This window comes from Heterodontus francisci, chromosome 10, assembly GCF_036365525.1.
Source record: "Heterodontus francisci isolate sHetFra1 chromosome 10, sHetFra1.hap1, whole genome shotgun sequence".
Lineage (NCBI taxonomy): Eukaryota > Metazoa > Chordata > Chondrichthyes > Heterodontiformes > Heterodontidae > Heterodontus > Heterodontus francisci.
Genome location: NC_090380.1, coordinates 16,989,034 through 17,012,068, shown reverse-complemented (window position 1 = coordinate 17,012,068; position 23,035 = coordinate 16,989,034). Strand labels below are relative to the sequence as shown.

Sequence of the window (23,035 nt, the reverse complement as noted above, 5' to 3'; positions counted from 1 at the left end):
ATTATGGTGAACAGATAAGGTACATAGAGAGAAACTATTTCTGCTGGTTGGGGAGTTTAGGACTGGGGGCACAGTCGAAAAATGAAGAGCCAGACATTTCAGAAGTAAAATTAGGAAACACTTCTACACGCAATGGGTGATAGAATGTTTGGAACTCTCCTCCCAAATGGCAATTGATACTAGATCAACTGTAAATTTTAAATCTCAGATTGATAGATTTTTGCTAACCAAATGTATGAAAGGAAATGGGGCAAAGGTGAGTATATCGAGTTACGTCACAGATCATCCATGATCTCACTGAATGGTGGAACAGGTTGCAAGAAATATACAAGTGTGTGGTGTTACAAAATCAGTAGAGACCATTAACTTTAAACAAAAGATATGAACTTCCCAGTGACCAATTAAAGAATCAAATGACAAGATTTCACATTTTAAGATTTTACTATGACAACTAAACTAAAAATCGACATTAACTAAGCAGTACTTAGTGGTAACTAATACACAAAATTACAGTGGAAGATATTTCCCATTAATTTATTAATACACTCAAAAGCCCCACACACTTCTAAGTTACATAGTGTTCCCATAGAAAGGGTTTCCTTGCAATTAAGAGTCCCAAACTCCTCCCAGTTGCAATGGGTTCGATCTCCCAGTCTTTCTTAAAGCCAATGTCCTCTTGGCTCACTTCTTCTGAGCATATTCGACTGGATTTCCATTAATGAGGCAATCTCTGGTGATCCCATTGGTGTTTTCTCCTCCCCAAACCTCAAGCCTTTGAAACGAGCTCAAATCTTAGCAGCCTTTTGTTCTATCAGTGATCTGACAGAAGTTGTTTTCTCAGAAACAGCTCACTGGTCTCTCTCTCTCTCTCTCTCTCTCTCTCTGTTTAGGCTGTGCAGCAGCTGCTGGTCCAAGTTTCTTCCTTTCAGTCTCCAGACCTAGGAAAGCCTGTGGAATTTATCCAGATCAACAGTCAATAGTCATTTGCCTTTTACAATCTTCAAGAGTCCATCTTTTTTCTTATTAGTTCCTGGGATGTGGGTGTCACTGGCCAGGCCAGCATTTATTTTACATTCCTAATTGCCCTTGAGAAGGTGGTGGTGAGCTGCCTTCTTGAACCACTGCAGTCCATGTGGGGTAGGTACACCCAAAGTGCTGTTAGGAAGGGAGTTCCAGAATTTTGGCCCAGCAACAGTGGAGGAACGGCGATATAGTTCCAAGTCAGGATGGTGTGTGGCTTGGAGGGGAACTTGCAAGTGGTGGTGTTCCCATGCATCTGTTGCCCTTGGCCTTCTATGTGGTAGAGGTCACAGTTTTGGAAGGTGCTGTCCAAGGAGCCTTGCTGCGGTGCATCTTGTCGATGGTACACACTGCTGCCACTGTGTGTCGGTGGTGAAGGGAGTGAATGTTTGTAAATGGGATGCCAATCAAGCGGGCTGCTTTGTCCTGGATGGTGTCGTGCTTCTTGAGTGTTTTTGGAGCTGCACCCATCCAGGCAAGTGGAGAGTATTCCATCACACTCCTGACTTGTGCCTTGTAGATGGTGGACAGGCTTTGGTGAGACAAGAGGTGAGTTACTCGCCTCAGGATTCCGAGCCTCTGACCTGCTCTTGCAGCCATGTTATTGATATGGCTACTCCAGTTCAGTTTCTGGTCAATGGTAACCACCAGGATGCTGATAGTGGGGGATTCAGCGATGATAATGCCATTGAATTTCAATGGAAAATGGTTAGATTCTGTCTTGTTGGAGATGGTCATTGCCTGGCACTTGTGTGGCACGAATGTTACATGCCACTTATCAGCCCAAGCCTGGATATTGTCCAGGTCTTGCTGCAATTCTACACGGACTGCTTCAGTATCTGAGGAGTCACAAATGGTGCTGAACATTGTGCAATCATTTGTGAACATCCATGATTGAAGGAAGGTCATTGATGAAGCAGCTGAAGATGGTTGGGCCTAGGACACTACCCTGAGGAACTCCTGCAGTGATGTCCTGGAGCTGAGATGATTGACCTCCAATAACCACAACCATCTTCCTTTGTGCTAGGCACGACTCCAACCAGCGGAGTGTTCTCCCCCTGATTCCCATTAACTCCAGTTTTGTTAGGGCTCCTTGATGCCATACTTGGTCAAATGCTGCCTTGATGTCATGGGCAGTCACTCTCACCTCACTTCTTGAGTTCAGCTCTTTTGCCCCTGTTTGAACCAAGGCTGTAATGAGGTCAGAAGGTGAGTGGCCCTGGCGGAGCCCAAACTGAGCATCACTGAGCAGGTTATTGCTAAGCAAGTGCTGCTTGATAACACTGTCAACCACACCTTCCATCACTTTATTGATCATTGAGAGTAGACTGATGGAGTGGTAATTGGCCGGGTTGGACTTGTCATGCTTTTTGTGTACAGGACGTACATGGGCAATTTTCCACATTTCAGGGTAGATGCCAGTGTTGTCGCTGTACTGGAACAGCTTGACTAGGGGTGCGACAAGTTCTGGAGCACAGGTCTTCAGTACTATTGCTGGAATGCTGTCAGGGCCCATAGCCTTTGCAGTATCCAGTGCCTTCAGTCGTTTCTTGATATCATGAGGAGTGAATCGAATTGGCTGAAGTCTGGCATCTGTGATGCTGGGGACTTCAGGAGGAGACCGAGATGGATCATCAACTCGGCACTTCTGGCTGAAGATCGTTGCAAATGCTTCAGCCTTATCTTTTGCACTGATGTGCTGGGTTCCCCCATCATCGAGGATGGGGTTATTTGTGGAGCCACCACTATGGCCTGGCCATAGCAAAACCACCTGCACCCTCCTTTGTTTCCAGGTATTAACCAATGCAACTTGAATTCGCATATTAGAGCCCACGGCTCCCTGTTTACAATCTGAGAGTCTGACAGAGCAAAACCCATTGTCTTTTAGGTGTTACAACCTAAGCGTCTTTGATCTAGGTTCCTTGTGTCCGTGATAACCAAAACGCCTGGCTTGGCTCTGGGCAGAACACAAAAATCTTCTACAGGCATGCAAATAGTAAGCAGGTATTAGGAGGCAGGTTGGAGCCTATTACGGACAAAGAAGGTGATATGTGCTTCGAGGTGCAAGGCAAGGCTGGAATGAATACTTTGTATCGCTGTTTACTAAGGAAGAGGATGTTGACAAAATATTGGTACAAATGGAGATGGTAGAGGTAATGAAAGGGGTGAAAATTGAGAGGCAGGGAGTACTGGAAAGGCTGGCTTTGCTTAGAGTGGATAAGTCACCTGGTCTGGATGGCTTGCATGTAAGATTGCTAAAGGAAATGGGGGTGGAGATAGCGGAAGGGTTTACCATACTCTTCCAGTCTTCCCTCGAAATGGAGAAAGTGCCAGAGGATTGGGAAGTGGCAATTGTGACATGCTTATTCAAGGGTGTAAGGACATTCCAAGTAACTACAGGCCAGTCAGTTTAACATCAGTGATGGGTAAGATTTTATAAACATTAATCAGGGAAAACAATCAGCAGGTACTGGGAGAGGTTTGAGCTAATTAAGGATAGCCAGCATGGATTTGCAAAGACAGATCATGCTTGACTAGACTAATTTAATTTTTTGATGTAGTAATAGAGATTGATGAAGGGAATGCAATGGATGTTGTCTGTGTGGATTTTAAGAATGTGTTTGACAAAGCACCGCATGAAAGACTGGCTAACAAAATTGAGGCTCATGAAATTGGAGGGTCAGTGTCAGCTTGGATAAAAAATTGGCTTAAGAACAGAAAACAGTGAATCAGGGTAAATGGTTATTTTTCAGATTGGAGAATGGTAGACTGTGATGTTCCCCAAAGGTCAATGCTAAGACCACTGCTTTTCTGATATATATCAATTACTTGGATGGTGGAATTGAGAGTAACGTTTCAAAATTTGCCAATGATACCAAACTTGGAGGTGTGACAAACAGTGATGATGACTCAAATCGACTGCAACAGGACAAATGGAATTTAATACAGAGAAGTGTGAGGTGATGCATTTTGGCAGAAGGGGTGGGGAGAGGCCATATAGACCTTGTTTGGGATACAAATGCAATACTGTACTAATATGCCTCCTGACTTGCCATAGTCATGTGACCTCTACAATGAGGCACTCTTGACTGCAGACAGCCATGACAGTCAGTTTCATTAAAGTCAGAATACACACCAGACTGGTGTCCTGTGAGCTTGTAACATGGTGTCAGAGTGGAGCTGAGATTGAGTGGTGAAGTGATGTTGAAAAGCACAGCTACACAACAAAAGCCACAGGAATGGTCACAATTGCTAAAAGCCGTTAAAAGCCAGAAGAAGCCACAGAAAAGGAACATCTGAAAGCACAGGGTAAGACAATGGCTGCAAATTTTCCTCTGCCTGCGCCGGTCGAAATGAAAGGCGCTATGAAGCAAAACTGGCAGTTTTTCCATTTGCAATGACAAAATTATGAAATTGCGGCAGATTTAAGTGACAAACCAGAACAGCCAAGAGTAACTACATTTCTATCACTATTGGGGAGAGACTGTTACAAAGTATATTCCACCCTAAATCTCTCTGAAGAGCATAAAAAACAGCAGAAATTTTGAAAGCCTTGAAGGCTTTGAACCCCAAGTGAACGTAACCTATGAACAGTATGTGTTCAATATTAGGTTCCAAGATGAAAAAGAGTCCATTGATCAATATGTGACTGCACTAACACAGCTCGCAGAATCCTGCGATTTGTGCAACTAAAAGATGATCTAATTAAAGACAGGGTTGTATTAGGCATAAGATATCCCGCAGGGAGAGCACATCAACTGAGACAGGAGAATCTTACTCTCAGGAAAGAGATCGACATGTGCAGAAGCACAGAGGTTGTAAATCAGCAGTGACAGCAAATGCATGGCAGAACAGACCAGGCCTTGCATTATGCTGATAGACATTCCAGGCCGAAAGGGCAAAAAGATCACTGATCAAGGGCAGGGTGCAAATACTGCAGAGGACATCACGCACAGAAAAAGAAGGCATGTCCAGCTTGGGGAGAGCAGTGTTCTTACTGCAAGAAGCTGAATCATTCTACACACAAGTGTTTGGCTAGAAGGAAGCACAACAAGCAGGTACAGATGGCCACTGGAGAGACATCAGCCGAAGATTCTGACAAAGCACTATACACCATACAATAGGTTGGTTCAGTCAGGTCGATCGGTGATAAATGGTTTGTGACAGTTAGAATGATGATTGCAGAAGGAGAATATCAAGCCAACATAAAGTGCCACATAGACACCTGTGCGTAATGCAACATTATGGCCTTCACAGACCTAAGCAAAGTGGCTCAACATGGTGATCCAAAAATGAAGACCTCAAAGGTAAGGTTGAGGCTACATGCTGGCACCATACTAGTGCCGAGAGGACAAGTTACTCTGAGAGCCCAATGCAATGGCAAGAACAAAGATCTGGAGTTCCAGATCATATACGACAAGCAAAAGCCACTCATTTCAGCCGGAGCAAGTCGAGAGCTTGGACTGGTAACTCTCAACGTGCAAAAAGAGATTTGCAACGCGTCGCAGCACATTAAACCACTGACCGTGGAATAGATCCGAGAGGAGTACAATGATGTATTTACAAGCTTAGGATGTCTCTCTGGAGAATATCATCTCAAAGTCGATGAGAGGGTAAGACCAAAAAGAAAGTTCCAGCGGCCCTCAAGGCTAGCCTGAAAGACAAGAAAGAAGAGCTGGGAAAGTATGGAATCATCAAGAAAGTGACAACTCCTACAGAATGGAATAGCAGCATGGCAGTAGTGAAACAACCTGGAAAGCTGAGAGTATGCATCGACCCAAAGGATCTAAATAAAGTTCTGAAGAGATCTCACTACCCCATACCAACCATCAAAGGAATTTTGCCACAGTTTGCAAAGGCAAAAATCTTCACTACCCTAGATGCAAAGGATGGTTACTGGCAAGTGAAGCTGGACGAAAGCAGCACTTTCTAACTACATTCTGGACGCCGTTCGGGAGATACAGATGGTTACGCATGCCGTGTGGCATTTCCATGGCTCCAGAGGAGTATCAATGCAGACAGCATGAGATAGTTAGTGATCTTCTTGGAGTGGAAGCTATAGTGGATGATCTGCCAGTTTATGGATATGGAGACACAATGGAAGAAGCCATTGCTGACCATGATCAAAATCTAGTCTGACTTCTAGACAGAGCTCGCCAGATGAACCTGAAGCTGAATAAGAACAAATTGCAATTAAAGATGCCCGAGGTCAAGTACACAGGTCATGTACTGACTTCAAAAGGTCTTCATCCGGATCCCGAAAAGGTGAGATCAATAGCAGCAATGGACGACCAACAGATGTAAAAGCAGTTGAACAATTTATTGGATTTGTCAGCTATTTAGCAAAGTTCTTGCCCAATTTGTGGTCAGAGTGTGAACTATTACGCCAACTCACTGCCAAGGACGTGCAGTGGTATTGGGGCACAGAACAAGAAGCAGCGTTCACTAAAATCAAGCAACTAATGGCGGCACTGCTAGTGCTGAAATACTATGACGTAAATGATGAAGTCACTCTGCGGTGTGACGCCAGTGAGGCAGAACTTGGAGCAACCCTAATGCAGCAAGAACAACCAGTTGCATTTGCATCCAGGACATTAATGCAAATAGAACGATGGTACGCTCCGATTGAGAAAGAGTGCCTGGTCATTGTCTTTGCTTGTGAACATTTTCATCAATATCTACTTGGAAGAGACAAAGTGACAGTCGAGTCCGACCACAAGCCACTTCAAAGCATTTTTCTCAAGCCACTACTATCTGCTCCAAAGCATCTGCAAAGAATGTACTCCAGTTACAGAGAGTAACATTCTCTGTGACATACAAGCAAGGGAAACAGATGTACATTGCTGGTATGCTGTCGAGAGCAGCACTCCCTATGAAGAAAGCAGAGGATACTACGATAGAGTGTGAAATCTTCCAGATCCAACGTGAAGCTGCAGCTCGATATGCTCTGGAAGTCATCAACCCAGCAGAAACATTGAATCTGACAGACATGCGCCTTGCTCAAATCAAGCAAACTCCCAATAAGATGCAACTCTCCAAGTGCTGCAAGAAGTAGTGATGAAAGGATGGCCTGACTGTATCAAGGACACTCCTGTGGTCACAGGAGCATATTGGGCATACAGAGATGAACTCACAGCCCAAGATGGCGTCTTGTACAAAGGAAATAGAGTCATTATCCCGAAGGAGATGAGAGGAGAGATGCTAAAGCGCATCCGTGCAAGCCACCAAGGAATTGAGTTGAGTTTGAGGAAGGCAAGAGAAGTGCTCTACTGACCAAACATGAGCAATGAAATCAAGGACCACATCAGCCAGTGTAGTGTGTGTAACGAGTACCAAGCTAAACAAGTGAAAGAGCCGCTGAAGACACATGACATCCCAGACAGACCATGGATGAAGCTGGGAGCAGACCTCTTCACTCTTGCAGGAACTGATTATCCAGTTACCATAGGCTACTGGGAGGTAGATCAGCCGACCTCAAAGACTACTGGTGAGATTGTAGAATGCGGTCATTACGGCATCCCAGACATTGTGATGAGCGACAATGGCCCTCAGTTCACGAGTGATGAATTCAGCCGCTTCATCAAGGATTGGGAAATTCAGCACCTTGGTTCATCTCTACACTATTCCCAGTCAAATGGAAAGGATGAGGGGGCATTGAAATTCGCCCAAGGAATCATAAAGAAATCGAGCAAATCTGGTACAGATGTATACAAGGCAATCCTCAAGTGGAGAAACACACCTACCGAAGGCATGGAAAGTAGTCCGGTACAAAGACTAATGTCACGTCGCACCCAAACTACTGTTCCAATAGCAAAAAAACTACTGAAGCCAGAAGCGGTAACAGGTGTGAGTGACAACATCAAGGTGAAACAGCAGAAAGCCAAATTTCACTTTGACAAAACTGCCAAACCATTGCCAGAATTGAGCATTGGAGAACCAGTCAGGGTACAAACCTTCAGCATTCTCAACAAGAGTCAGTCCAAGTGGCAACTTGGGACCTGCGAAGAGCAGTTGTCACCTCGATTGTATGCAGTGGAAGTGAACAGCTAGATATACCATCACAACCGTAGGCACATACGCACAACTGGAGAAGCTGTTCCATCACAGCAGGCAGCCAATCAGAAAGATGTGAACTCACTGACTGCACAGATCACAGAACAACCATCAGTCCCAGAGGTCCACAGCACCCCAACAATAGAAATGGAACAACAACCGCAGCAACAAGTGACACTGGCTAGAGGAGTAAAATCAACCAAATGATCAACCGACGACAACGTGCACATGTACCATTAAGAGAACGGCACAATTTAATGACTATGTGTGCAATGCATGTGCAGAGACTGACAAGAATGACAAACTACTAATGCATGAGAACAGTTGAAACATAGAAAATAGGAGCAGGAGTAGGACATTTCAGCCCTTTGGGCCTGCTCTGCCATTTAAAAATGATCATGGCTGATCGACTAATTCAGTACCCTGTTCCTGCTTTCTCTCCATATCCCTTTATCCCTTTGGCATTAAGAAATATATCGATCTCCTTCTTGAATATATTTAATGACTTGGCCTTCACTGCCTTCTGCGGTAGAGAATTCCATAGGTTCACCACCCTCTGAGTGAAGAAATTTCTCCTCATCTCGGTTCTAAATGGATATCCCTTATCATGAGACTGTGTTCCCTGGTTCTGGACTCCCCAGCCATCGGGAACATCCTCCCTGCAACTGGCCTGTCTAGTCATGTTACAATTTTATAGGTTTCTATGAGATCCCCTCACTCATTCTTCTAAACTCTAGTGAATTTAGGCCTAGTCAACCCAATCTCCCCCTATACGTCAATCCTGCCATCCCAGGAAACAGCCTCGTAAATCTTCTTTGTACTCCTTCCATGGCAAGAACATCCTTCCTCAGATAAGGAGACCAAAACTGCACACAATACTCCAAGGCCCTGTATAACTGCAGTAAGACATCCTTGCTCCTGTACTCAAATCCTCTTGCAATGAAGGCCAACATACCATTTGCCTTCTTAATTGCTTGCTACACCTGACTGCTTGTTTTCAGCGATTGGTGTACAAGGACACCCATGTCTCGTGGGCACCTCCCCCTTTCCCAATCTATCACTATTCAGATAATAATCTGCCTTTCTGTTTTTACAACCAAAGTGGATAACCTCACATTTATCCACATTATACTGTATCTGCCATGCATTTGCCCACTCACCCAACTTGTCCAAATCACATTGGAGCCTCTTTGCATCCTCCTCACAGCTCACATTCCCCTCCAGCTTTGTTTCGTCTGCAAACTTGGAAATGTTACATTTAGTTCCCTCACCCAAGTCATTCATATATATTGTGACTAGCCGGGGCCAAGCACTGATCCCTGCGGTACCCCACTAGCTACTACTGCCTGCCACCCGGAAAAAGACCTATTTATTCCTACTCTCTGTTTCCTGTCAGTCAACCAACTCTCTATCCATGCCAGTATATTACCCCCAATCACATGTGCTTTAATTTTTCACACTCAACTCTTATGTAGGATCTTATCAAAAGCCTTCTGAAAATCCAAATACACCACATCCACTGGTTCTCTCTTATCTACAGTAGATTTGTTAAGCATGATTTCCCTTTCATAAACCCATGCTGACTTTGTCCAATCCTGTTTATGCTTTCCAGGTGTTCTGCTATCACATCCTTTATAATAGATTCTAGCATTTTCCCCATTACTGATGTAAGGCTAACTGGGCTGTAATTCCTTGTTTTTTCTCTCCCTCCTTTTTTAAACAGTGGGGTTACATTTGCCACCCTCCAATCTGTAGGAACTGCTCCAGAGTCTGTAGAATTCTGGAAGATGACCACCAATGCATCCACTATTTCCAGGGCCACTTCCTTTAGTACTCTGGAATGTAGATTATCAGGCACTGGGGATTTGTCAGCCTTTAACCACATTAATTTCCCCAGCACTATCTTTTTTACTAATACTGATTTCCTTCAGTTCCTCCCTCTCATTAGACCTTTGGTTCCCTAACATTTCAAGAAGTTAATTTGTGTCCTCCTTTGTGAAGACAGAACCAAAGTATGTGTTTAATTGTTCTGCCATTTCTTTGTTCCCCATTATAATTTCCCCCGTTTCTGACTGTAAGGGACATACATTTGTCTTCACTAATCTTTTTCTCTTCACATATTTATAGAAGCTTTTACACTCAATTTTTATGTTCCCCGCAAGTTTACTCTCATACTCTATTTCCCCCCGCTTAATCAAGCTCTTTGCCCTCCTTTGCTAAACTGCTCCCAATCCTCAGACTTGCTGCTTTTTCTGTCAATTTTATATGCCCCCTCTTTGGATCTAATACTATCCCTAATTTCTTTGTAAGCCACAGTTGAGCCACCTTTCCGGTTTTATTTTTCCACCAGACAGGAATGAATAATTGTTGTAATTCATGCACACGTTCTCTAAATATTATCCATTGCCTATCCACCATCAACCCTTTTAGTAAAGTTCCCCAATCTACCATAGCCAACTCGCACCTCATACCTTCGTAGTTTCCTTTATTTAGATTCAGGACCTTAGTTTCGGATTCAACCACTTCACTCTCCATCTTCATGAAGAATTCTATCATGCTCCTCCCCAAGGGACCCCGCACAACAATGTTGTTAATTAGTCCTTTCTCATTGCACAATACCCAGTTTAGGATAGCCTGTTCTCTGGTTGGTTCCTCAACGTATTGCTCTAACAATCCATCACGTACACAATCCAGGAAATCCTCCTCCACAGTATTATTGCTAATTTGGCTTGACCAATCTATATGTAGATGAAAGTCACCCATGATTACAGTTGTACCCTTAGTTGTGTGCATACTTGGGAAACTCACAGTGTAAATGATAATGCATGCAAAAATTTTTTTGTTTTTTTTGTATGAAAAGGGGGATGTTTGGGATAGAAATGCAATTTTGCATTAATGTGCCTCCTGGCTTGCTGTAGTCATGTGACCTCTACCATGAGTCTGCAGGGTTCGAGGAACCTGGGAGTGCATGTGCCTAGATTTTTCAAGGTGGCAGGACATATTGAGAGAGTGGTCAGCAAAGCATATAGGATCTTGGGCTTCATAAAATAAAAGTATTATGTATAAAAGCAGGGATGTTTTGCTGAAACTTTACGAAGCTCTGGTTAGGCCACAACTAGAGTATAGCATCCAGTTCAGGTCACCACTCTTTAGAACGGATGTGAGGTTCCTTGAGAGTGTGCAGAGGAAATTTACCAGAATGGTTCCAGGGATGAAGGATTTTAGCAACAAGGTTAGGTTGGAGAGGCTGGGATTGTTCTTCTTGGAGCAAAGGAGATTGTGGGGAGATTTGATAGAGGTGTACAAAATTATGACAGGTTTGGATAAGGTAAACAAAGAAAAGCTGTTCCCATTATTTAATGGTACAAGGATCAAGAGACATAGATTGAAGGTTTTGGGCAAGAGCTGCAAAGGGAATGTGAGGAATAACTTTTTTACACTTTAAATGGTAATGACCTGGAACTCGCTGCCTACAAGGGCGGTGGAAGCGGAGACAATCAGTGATTTTGAAAGGAGATTGATGGGAACTTGAAGGAAATAAACATGCAGGGCTATGGAGATAGGGGGGGGGGAATTTGGGACTTACTGATTTGCTTTATGGAGAGCCAGCATTGACTTGATGGGCTAAATGGCCTCCTCTGTGCCGCAAATGACTCTCTATGACTCTATGACAGTCTCAGAAAAAGGGGATTGGTCATTGAGGACTGTATTGAGGAGACATTTCTTCACTCAAAGGGTTGTGGAATTTTGGAATTCTCTGCCCCAGAGTGTTGTGGATGCTTAGTCGTTGAGTACATTAAAGAGAAAAGTCAATAGATTTTTGGATACTAAAAGAATCAAAATTAACTAAAGGGATAGTGGGGGAAGGTGGAGTTAAGATAGAAGATCAGCCATGATCTTGTTGAATAGTGGAGCAGGCTCGAGGGCCTGAATGACCTACTGCTCCTATTTCTAATGTTCTCATGTTCTTAAGCTCAACACATTGGGTTTGTCTGTGTCTCGCTTATTCTCACTTTTCCCTTTTCCTTTCTTCACCCCTCCCTAATAGCATCTTTCTTTCTGTTCCTTGGGCCACTGTGCTGCTGCACTAAATGAAGTCAGTTTGTTCTTTGGAGAAAGACTCCTACAAACGTGCGTATCAGGCCATCTTTATTCATATTCTTGATCAGCCATGCTCCTTCTCAAACTTTTCTTCGGCTAAGATTCGCCACATCAAACTTTCTTGGACAAACCTCCAACAGAAAGTTCTCAAAGCCTTTGATGCCAGCTCAATGGTTTAGGGTACTGATAAGTCTGCCAACTCTCTTTCGTCCACTAGATAAATCGCTCTTGCAGAGAGCTGGCAAGGACATGATGGGCCGAAGGGCCTCCTTCTGTGCTGTAACCATTCAATGGTTCTATACCTCTACTTCAGTTTCAATTTGTATCACTCTTTGTTCACTTCTTGCTTTCTTCTTCTGCTTTTCTCTTTATCAATATTATGTTTAATTTTTCTTATTTCTGTCTAATTATTTCCTGATAACACTTTCCACCTCTCAGCATTTAGTTTGGTTTCTCCTCCTAGTATTTAATTTTGTTATAACTTCCTGTATTAGGTTTTCTTTCAATATTCTTCCTGCCAGTATTTTACTTACTCTTTCTGCATATACCTCCCTCTATCAATATTTTATTCTCTCTTGCTAGTACTTTCTGATATTGCTGTAATTTCTTCTCTTCGTGGCCCAGGGCTTCACTCAATCTTCTCCAATTTCGATCACCCAACTCTGGAATCGACCAGCTGGACTGGCACATACTAACGTCAGCGACTAAAACTTCAGTCAATATATTCATGCTAATCAAGTTAGCTGTTGTTGGACCACATCAGCAGCTATACCAATAGACTTGGGCATGAGCTTTAGGCCACTGATTCATCAGCACTGACTCAGTGGCAATGTTTGTCCTAGAAACCTAAGGAAACATAAGAAATAGGAGCAGGAGTAGACCATACGGCCCTTTGAGCCTGCTCTGCCATTCAGTATGATCCTGGCTGATCTTCTGCCTCAACTTCACTTTCCCACCCACTCTCCATGTCCCTTGATTCCTTGAGAGATCAAAAATCTGTCTATCTCAGACTTAGATATTTGCAATGATCCACAACCCTCTGGGGTAGAGAATTCCAAAGATTCACAATCCTTTGAACGAAATTTATTTTTCTCATCTCAGTCCTTATCCTGAGACTGTGTCCCCATGTTATAGATTCTCCAGCCAGGGGAAACAAGCTTTCAGTGTCTATCCTGGTCAAGCGCTTTCAGAATCTTGCATGTTTCAACGAGATCACCTCTCATTCTTCTAAACTCCAGAGAGTATAGACCTAATTTACTCAGCCTTTCATCATAAGACAACCCTCTCATCCCAGGAACCAATCTATTGAACTCTTACTACATTGTCTCCAAAGCAAGTATATCCTTCCTTAAATATGGAAACCAAAACTCTGCACAGTCCTCCAGGTGTAGTCTCATCAAAGCCCTGTAAAATTGTAGCAAGACTTCCTTATTCTTGCACTCCAATCCCCTTGCAACAAAGGCCAACATGCCTAATTGCTTGCTGTACCTGCACGCTAACTTTGTGTTCCTTGTACAGGTCTTTAGAGTAAAGGGTAAGGAGCAAGAGGAATTTCTGAAATGTGTTCAGGAAGGCTTCCTTAATCAGTATGTTCTCAGCCCAACTAGAAAGGAGATTAGGTGCTGGGAAATGAGGTGGGCCAAGTGTCTGTTGGAGAGCACTTGGATAAGAGTGATCATTGTATCATAAGGTTTAGACTAGTAATGCAGAAATGAAAGGAATAGGTAGAATGGTGAGATTGGAAGAGGGCTAATTTCCACGCAATGAGAAGGGATCTAGCCAGGGTAAAATGGCACCAAAGACTGACAGGAAAAGCTGTAATGGAACAATGGGTTATCTTTAAAGAATAGATGCTTCAGATACAGGCTAGGTACATTCCAACAAGAGTGAAAGGTAGGGGAACCAAGAAAAGGGCTCCTTGGTTGACGAGGGAGATAGAGAATAAGATTAAACAAAAAAAGAGTGTAAGATGCATTTTAGATGACTTCATCAAGTGAGAACCAGGCCATATACAATAAGTTGAGAGGGGAGGTGAAGAAGAAAATAAGACTGGCAAAGAGAGAATATGAGAATAGAATGGTAGTCAACATAAAAGGGAACCCAAAAATCTTCTACCGGCATGTAAATAGTAAGTGGGTAATAAGAGGTAGAGTGGGGCCTATTAGGGACAAAGAGGGTAATATATGCTTAGAGGTGCAGGGCCAGGCTAGAATACTTAATGAGTACTTTGTATTGGTGTTTGTTGTATATTGCTATCAGCAATTGGTTGGTCTGGCTTGCATACATTTCTGAGGCTTTGGTTAGTTTAAACAATAACTTATTTAGTACATTACAGGAACTATATACATTTTCACTTAAGCATGTCTAACCATCTGCTGACACGATGCTTCTTCTGTCCTTCGAGTCTCTTACACATGTGATCTCTGACATCATCACAGTGGGAAGTCTTACTCACCCGGTCCCAAACGTTAACCCTTTCAACCCCTTATACTAAAGTGTTTACTAAGGAAGAGGAATCTGACAAAATATCTGTAGAAGCAGAGAGAGCAATGGGTAGGGTAAAAATTGAGAGGGAGCAAGTACTGAAAAGGCTGTCTATGCTTTGAGTAGATAAATTAACTGGTCTGGATGGCTTGCATCCCAGATTGCTAAAGAAAGTGGGGATGGAGATAACAGAAGGGCTTGCCATAAACTTCCAATCTTCCCTGGATATGGGGGAAGTGCCGGAGGATTGGAGAGTGGCAATGTGACATGCTTATTCAAGAAAGGGTGTAAGGACAGGGTGGTGGAAGCGGAGACAACCAATGATTTCAAAAGGAAATTGGATGGCCACTTGAAGGAAATAAACTTGCAGAGCTATGGGAATCGGGTGGGGGAGTGGGACTAACTGGATTGGTCAGCGGAGAGCCAGCATGGACTTGATGGGCCGAATAGCCTCTTTCTGTGCCATATATGACTCTATGACTCAACACTCAAGTTCCTCTGAACATCAACATTTAGAAGTTGCACGCCTTTTAAAAAAAATTCTGCTTTTCTATTCTTACTATCAAAGTGAATAACCTCACACTTTATACTCTATACTCCATCTGCCACCTTGCTGTCCACTCAGTTAACCTGTCTATATCTCTTTGCATCCTCTTGTGTGTCCTTCTCACAGCTTGCATTCTCACCTAGCTTTGTATCATCAACAAACTTAGATACATTACTCTCAGATTCTCTGTCTGTGTCATTAATATAGATTGTAAATAGCTGAGGCCCCAGCACTGTTAGAGGTCCTTAATAATACATTCCAGCATTTTCCCAATGACTGATGTCAGGCTAACTGGCCTGTAGTTCCCTGTTTTCTCTCTCCTTCATTTACTGAATAATGGTGTTCCACTTGCTAACTCCCAATCCACTGTGACTGTTCTAGAATCTAGGGAATTTTGGAAAATTATAATCAGCACATCTACTATCTTTTGCAGCTACCTCTTTTAAAACCTTCAGGTCCTGGGGATTTGTTGGCCTTTAGTCCCTTAAGTTTCTCCAATACTTTTTCTCTGCTGATTTTTGGTTTATTTATTCTTTCATGGGATGTGGCCGTCGCTGGCCAGGCCAACCTTTACTGCCCATCCCTAACTGCCCTTGAGAAGGTGGTGGTGAGCTGCCTTCTTGAACCGCTGCAGTCCATGTGAGGTAGGTACACCCACAGTGCTGTTAGGAAGGGAGTTCCAGGATTTTGACCCAGCAACAGTGATGGAACGGCGATATAGTTCCAAGTCAGGATAGTGTATGACTTGGAGGGGATCTTGCAGGTGGTGGTGTTCCCATGCATCTGCTGCCTTTGTCCTTCTATGTGGTAGAGGTCGTGGGTTTGGAAGGTGCTGTCGAAGGAACCTTGGTGAGTTGCTGCAGTGCATTTTGTAGATGGTATACACTGCTGCATTGTGCGTTGGTGGTGGAGGGAGTGAATGTTGAAGGTGGTGGATGGGGTGCCAGTCAAGCAGGCTGCTTTGTTCTGGATGGTGTCAAGCTTCTTGAGTGTTGTTGGAGCTGCACCCATCCAGGCAAGTGAAGAGTATTTCATCACACTCCTGACTTGTGCCTTGTAGATGTTGGAAAGGCTTTGGGGAGTCAGGAGGTGAGTTACTCGCCACAGAATTCCCAGCCTCTGACCTATTCTTGTAACCACAGTACTTATATGGCTGGTCCAGTTCAATTTCTGGTTAATGGTAACCCGCAGGATGTTGATATTGGGGGATTCAGCGATGGTAATGCCATTGAATGTCAAGGAGAGATGGTTGGATTCTCTCTTGTCGGAGATGGCCATTTCCTGGCAGTTGTGTGGCATGAAACTAACTTGCCACTTATAAGCCCAATCCTGAATGTTGACCAGGTCTTGTTGCATATGGACACGGACTGCTTCAGTATCTGAGGAGTCGCGAATGCTGCTGAACATTGTGCAATCATCAGCGAACATCCCCACTTCTGACCTTATGATTGAAGGAAGGTCATAGATGAAGCAGATGAAGATGTTTGGGCCTAGGACACTACCCTGAGGAACTCCTGCAGTGATGTCCTGGAGCTGAGATGATTGACCTCCAGCAACCACAGCCATCTTCCTTTGTGCTAGGTATGACTCCAACCAGTGGAGAGTTTTCCCCCAATACCTGTTGACTCCAGTTTTTCTAGGGCTCCTTGATACCATACTTGGTCAAATGTTGCCTTGATGTCAAGGGCAGTCACTCTCACATCACCTCTTCAGTTAAGTTCTTTTATCCATGTTTGAACCAAGGCTGTAATGTCAGGAGCTGAGTGGCCCTGGCGAAAACCAAACTGAGCACCAGTGAGCAGGTTATTTCTGAGTAAGTGCCACTTAATGGCACTGTTGGTGACACCTTCCATCACTTTACTGATGATTGAGAGTAGACTGATGGGCGGTAATTGGCCGGGTTGGACTTGTCCTGCTTTTTGTGTACAGGACATACCTGGGCAATTTTCCACATTGTCGGGTGCCAGTGTTGTAGTTGTACTGGAACAGCTTGTCTAGGGGCATGGCAAGATCTGGAACACAAGTCTTAAGTACTATTGCTGGAATATTGTCAGGGCCCATAGCCTTTACAGTGTCCAGTGCCTTCAGTCGTTTCTTGATATCACGTGAGTGATTGGCTGAAGACTGACATCTGTGCTGCTGGGGATCTCAGGATGAGGCCGAGATGAATCATCCACTCAGCACTTTTGGCTCAAGATGGTTGCGAATGCTTCAGCCTTGTCTTTTGCACTGATGTGCTGGGATGGCAGGACTGACGTATGAGGAGAGATTGAGTCGGTTAGGATTATATTCACTGGAGTTCAGAAGAGTGAGGGGGGATCTCATAAAAACCTATAAAATTCTAACAGGACTTGACAGGCTAGATGCAGGAAGGATGTTCCCGATGGGGGAGTCCAGAACCAGGGGTCATAGTCTCAGGATAGGGGGTAAACCTTTCAGGACTGAGATGAGGAGAAATTTCTTCACCCAGAGAGTGGTGAGCCTGTGGAATACGCCAGCACAGAAAGCAGTTGAGGCCAAAACATTGTATGTTTTCAAAAAGGAGTTAGATATAGCTCTTGGGGCTAAAGGGATCAAAGGGTATGGGGGAAAGCGGGAACAGGTTACTGAGTTGGATGATCAACCATGATCATAATGAATGGCGGAGCGGGCTCGAAGGGCCGAATGGCCTACTCCTGCTCCTATTTTCTATGTTTCTAAGTTTCTGTGTTTCTTCGTTTCTATGTTTCTTCTATGCTGGGTTTCCCCATCATTGAGGATGGGGATGTTTGTGGAGATTCCTCCTCCTGTTAGTTGTTTAATTGTCCACCATGTGACCTTGTTAAAGGAGGACAGAAATGGAAATAAGCATATGTTCGAAGTTATAAACTGGAGTTGGAATTTCTGATCAAAATTTCAATTCGTATGGAATTTTGTTTTGTTAAACAAATTTGTGGTTCAGCCCAACCCTGTGTCCAATTTGTCCTTTATAAGATCCTAAAATTAACCCAAAAGTAGTAAAACTTAAGACTATAACTACTATTCACGACTGGATGTGGCAAGACTGCAGAATTTGGATCTGATCTGTTGCTTGTGGGATTGCTTAGCTTTGTCCATTGCATGCTGCTTCTGCTGTTTGGCATGCATGTAATCCTGTGTTGTAGCTTCACCATGGTGACACCTCATTTTTAGGTTTGCCTGGTGCTGCTCCTGGGATGCCTCCTGCACTCTTGAACCAGGGTTGATCCCCCGGCTTGATGGTAATGGTAGAGTGGGGGATATGTCTGGCCATGAGGTTACAGATTATGGTTGAGCACAATTCTGCTGCTGTTGATGGCCCACAGCACCTCTTGGATGCCCAGTTGTGAGTTGCCAGATCTGTTTGAAATCTGTCCCATTTAGCATGGTGATAGTGCCACACAACACGATGCAGGGTATCCTCAGTGTGGAGATGGGACTTTGTCTCCACAAGGACTGTGTGGTGGTCACTCTTATCTATACTGTCATAGACAGTTGCATTGGCAACAGGTAAATTGGTGTGGATGAGGTCAAGTAGGCTTTTCCCTCTTGTTGGCTCCCTCACCACCTGCTGCAGACCCACGGCTGGATTTAGTTCTCTGCCAAACGTCGGGTTCCGTGGCGGCGGGGGGCCTGAAGATGCCTCAAGGAGAGGGCCACCACCACCCCGACGCTGGGAGGGCCCGGCCCGATAACACTGGTGGCGGCGAGTCCTCGTGGCGGCCCTCCCACCGCATGGCGACCGGACCCCAATTTGAATATTTAAATACATTAAAATGAATGAATTAATGACGCTCATGTCACCGCCTGATGTCCCGTTGCGATCATCGGCCCGGTGACCGGCACTTCTGTGCCTTCGGATCCCCGTCTGGAGAAATGAGGCAGCAAACTGGTGGGGAGGGGAGAGAAGATATGTTTATTAGTGCAGGAGGTGCAGGAATGGGGTCAAATTAATGTCATAGGTGTTGGGGATGGTGGGAAGGGTTGGAGTTTAAAGTTGGTGCAGTTTACAGGGGGAAGGTCAGATGGACAAGGTCTGTGTTTTGTGGGGGGCGGGAGGGGAGGGGAAAATAATTAATTTAATTGTTAAGGGGGGTGGTGGGACAGGGGCAAAAGAAATGTATTTATTTATTTTTGTTTACTTTACCTTTAAATATTTAAATTTCCCGGTAGGGCTGACAGCCCTTTAAAACTGACATCAGCGCCTGCACACAGTGCTGGGGACGGGCAGCCCACCCTCTCCATGTGATTGGGGTGGGGCCGTCCCAGCTATTTAAATGAGCTGCTAAATGGAAGATTGCGGCGGCTCCACAACATGAGCAGCCCGCTGTTTTTTCTCCCGCCTCCAACACCGGCAGTGGGCACAGCAAATTCAGCCCCCTGTCTTGCAGCTATGTCCTTCAGGACTGGCCCAGTAGTGGTGCTACCAAGCCACTCTTGGTGATGGACATTGAAGTCCTCCACCCAGAGTACATTCTGTGCCCTTGCCTCCCTCAGTGCTTCCTCCAAGTGGTGTTCAACATGGAGGAGTACTGAGTCATCAGCTGAGGGAAGGCGGTAGGTGGTAATCAGTAGGAGGTTTCCATGCCCATGTTTGACCTGATACCATGAGACTTCATGGGATCCAGAGTCGATGTTGAGGACTCCCAAGGCAACTCCCTTCAGTCTGTATACCACTGTGCCACCACCTCTGGTGGGTCTGTCCTGCCGTGGGACAGGACGTACCCGGGGATGGTGATTGCAGTGTCTGGGACATTGTCTGTAAGGTATGATTCTGTGAGTATGACTATGTCAAGCTGTTGCTTGACTAGTCTGTGGGACAGCTCTCCCAACTTTGGCACAAGGCCCCAGATGTTAGTAAGGAGGACTTTGCAGGGTCGACAGGGCTGGGTTTGCCGTTGTCATTTCTGGTGCCTAGGTCGATGCCAGGTGATCCTTTTAGACTTTTCTCTAGTGTTTTGGTAGAACTGAGTGGCTGCCTAGGCCATTTAAGAGTCAACCACATTGCTGTGGATCTGGAGTCACATGTAGGCCAGACCAGAATTGCCACTCCCCCTCTTTTCTTATCCCCCTCCCTAATGCGTCTGAAAACCTTGTAACCAGGAACGTTGAGCTGCCATTCCTGTCCCTCCTTAAGCCATGTTTCTGTAATAGCTATGATATCATACTGCCACGTGTCAGTCTGTGCCCTCAGCTCATCTGCTTTATTTGCTATACTCCTTGCATTGAAATAGATACCCTTGAGCACTGCCAAACTCTTTTTTTTAATCTTCTAACCTTTGTTTCCTCTGTCTTCCAGACTCTTCCATTAATTTTCTGCCTTCCATTTTCATTTCTGATTTTGTCCCAACTGAGCCCACCCTCAGGTCCCCATCCCCCTGCCCAACTAGTTTAAATCCTCTCCAACAGCACTAGCAAAATGTCCCGCAAGGAACTCAGTCCCATCTCTGTTCAGGTGCAACCCATCCAGCCTGTACAGGTCCCATCTCTCCCAGAGCCGGTCCCAATATCCCAGGAATCTAAAGCCCTCCCTCCTGCACCATCTTTCCAGCCATGCATTCATCTGTCTATTTCTATACTCACTTGCGCATGGCACTGGGAGCAAACCGGAGATGACTACTTTTGAGGTCCTGCTGACTAATTTCTTACCTAGCTCCCTAAATTCTGATTGCAGGACCACATCCCTCTTTCTACCCATGTCGTTGGTTCCGATGTGGACCACGACTGCTGGCTGTTCACCCTCCCCCTTCAGGATTCTCTCCAGACACTCAGTGGCATCCTTGTCCCTGGCACCAAGGGGGCAATACACCATCCTGGATTCATGTCTGTGGCCACAGAAATGCCTGTCTGTTCCCCTGACTATTGAATTACCTATCACTATGACCCTTCCAGTCTTCCCTGTACCCCTTGTGCAGCTGAGCCACCCGTGGTGCCATGGACTTGGCTCTGGCTGCACTCCCCAGGTGAACTATCACTCTCATCAGTAGTCAGAACTGAATACCTGTTGGAGAGTGAGATGCACTCAGGGGTCTCCTGCACTACCTGCCTGTTTCTTTTTGACTGCCTGTCTTCTTGCGTACTCTTAATCTGTGGGGTGACCACATCGATAAACATGCTATTCACCTAGCTCTCATCCTCATGAATGCACTGCAGTGTCGCTAGCTGCTGCTCATGTTCCAAAACCTGCAGCTCAGGCTGCTGCAATTGACGACACTTTCTGCACAAACATTTCTCCAGGGTGCGGGAAGCATTTTGGAGCTCCCACATAGCACAGGAGATGCATTCGACGAGTTTGAGCAGCCCTGCCATGCCTCAAATTATTTATTTACTGCACTAAAAATTGGAAGCTAAATAAACGCAATAAAAATCTTATAAATAGAACAAACAAATGGGTAATCACCTACTGACTACTGATATTTTAGCTTCTACTTAGTAGATAGACTTAAATGTTAGAGAAATATTAAAAATAAAATTCAGCAGAAAAAAAAGAAAATAAGCAAGTAAAAAAGTACCCACCAGATACTCACTGACTAACTCCCTATGCCTCGCCACTCTCTCTCCCCTCTCATGCTGCTCACCCAGCCAATCACCTACTTGCTTCCCTTGACGTCACACTACGATTTTGCTTTCTGATCGTGTGCTCCGCTGTTGGAGATGTGGAAATGTGCTCTTACCAAAACTAATCTTCCTTATCACTATTAATACACCCTACCAAAACTCCTCTTTCCAGGTGTGCTCTGCTGCTGTCTCTTTGCCAGTGGTTCCAACTCTCTTTTTAAACTCCCCTCTCTCGATCTTCCTGGATCATTTTGACTAGATTGCCATCTTTTTCTATAGCATTTCATTCATTAAACCTATTGCTGTGGCTTGTTTGGACTGAATGGTTTCACTTATTACTGGTAATAACTGACCGTGTGGTAAAATGTCTCCTTACAGTTTGCTATGGTAAACGCAGATATTGGTCTCAGTTACCACAGCAAGTGCCAGAATTCTTACACCACTGAAACAGACTTCATGGAGTTCTGAAAATGAGTCATGGATTCACCCAAAGTGAAAGTGAGAACAAACACTATGGATTAAGCTTTATGCTTTGAAATCTTTAAACACCTTACCGCACCAACTTGCATCCCAGTTGCGGTTTAGATCAGTCCCTACACATCGACCCCTTTTGTGTTTGGAAAGGTTCTTCCTCCAGAAGCGGTCCTGAAATATTCAATTCACAACATTTTTTTTTTGTTTTTAATTGTCATTAAGTTATAATCCAGTGACAAAATGGGAAATTCCAAGTTGGGAGATTTTGTAGTAATTTTTAAATGGAGCACCACCTATTCGAATGACAATTAGAAATTGATATGTATATTCCTAGTACCTTTTACACAGTGTTATTATAGTCTTGCTTACCTGCTTTTCAGTCCTATTTTATTTCAAAACCTGTATCACAGAAGTCACACCACTCCAAAGTGGGAGAAGATTCCGACTGAAGTCTTTACAACGCATATTGAAATAGCTTTGGACAGCACGTGAATTTGCAGATTTGGTGGCATCACATCCCGTTAGCATTCATGACTGCCGGGAAGGATATTCTCCATGTCAGAGAGGAACCCTGCAATCTCTCTGTTGGGTCTTCAGTTACACTAAGCCAAATCTAACAGGAAACTGCTCAGGGCTGGTTGCCCCCGGAAAAAAAATGTGGAGTAGTTGTCATTGGCAGCATTTTCGTGGGGCCTTTTTTTGTTGCAATTGAATCCCAATGGATTCATTGACAGAGAAGTATATCCAGTACAGAATAAATGAGAAGCGAAGCCTTATTAGACAGATGTAGTTAGGGGACAG

At 44.5% G+C, this 23,035-nt stretch overlaps 1 protein-coding gene across 1 annotated transcript in view; it reads right to left on the bottom strand.

Moving 5' to 3' along the window:
* Window positions 1–23,035, bottom strand: part of cpb2 (carboxypeptidase B2 (plasma)) — a 53,715-nt gene that overhangs the window by 10,743 nt on the left and 19,937 nt on the right. The window contains exon 8 of the mRNA XM_068040181.1: window positions 22,315–22,405. Coding sequence (XP_067896282.1) covers window positions 22,315–22,405 — 91 coding nt within the window. The remainder of the gene's footprint in view (window positions 1–22,314; window positions 22,406–23,035) is intronic.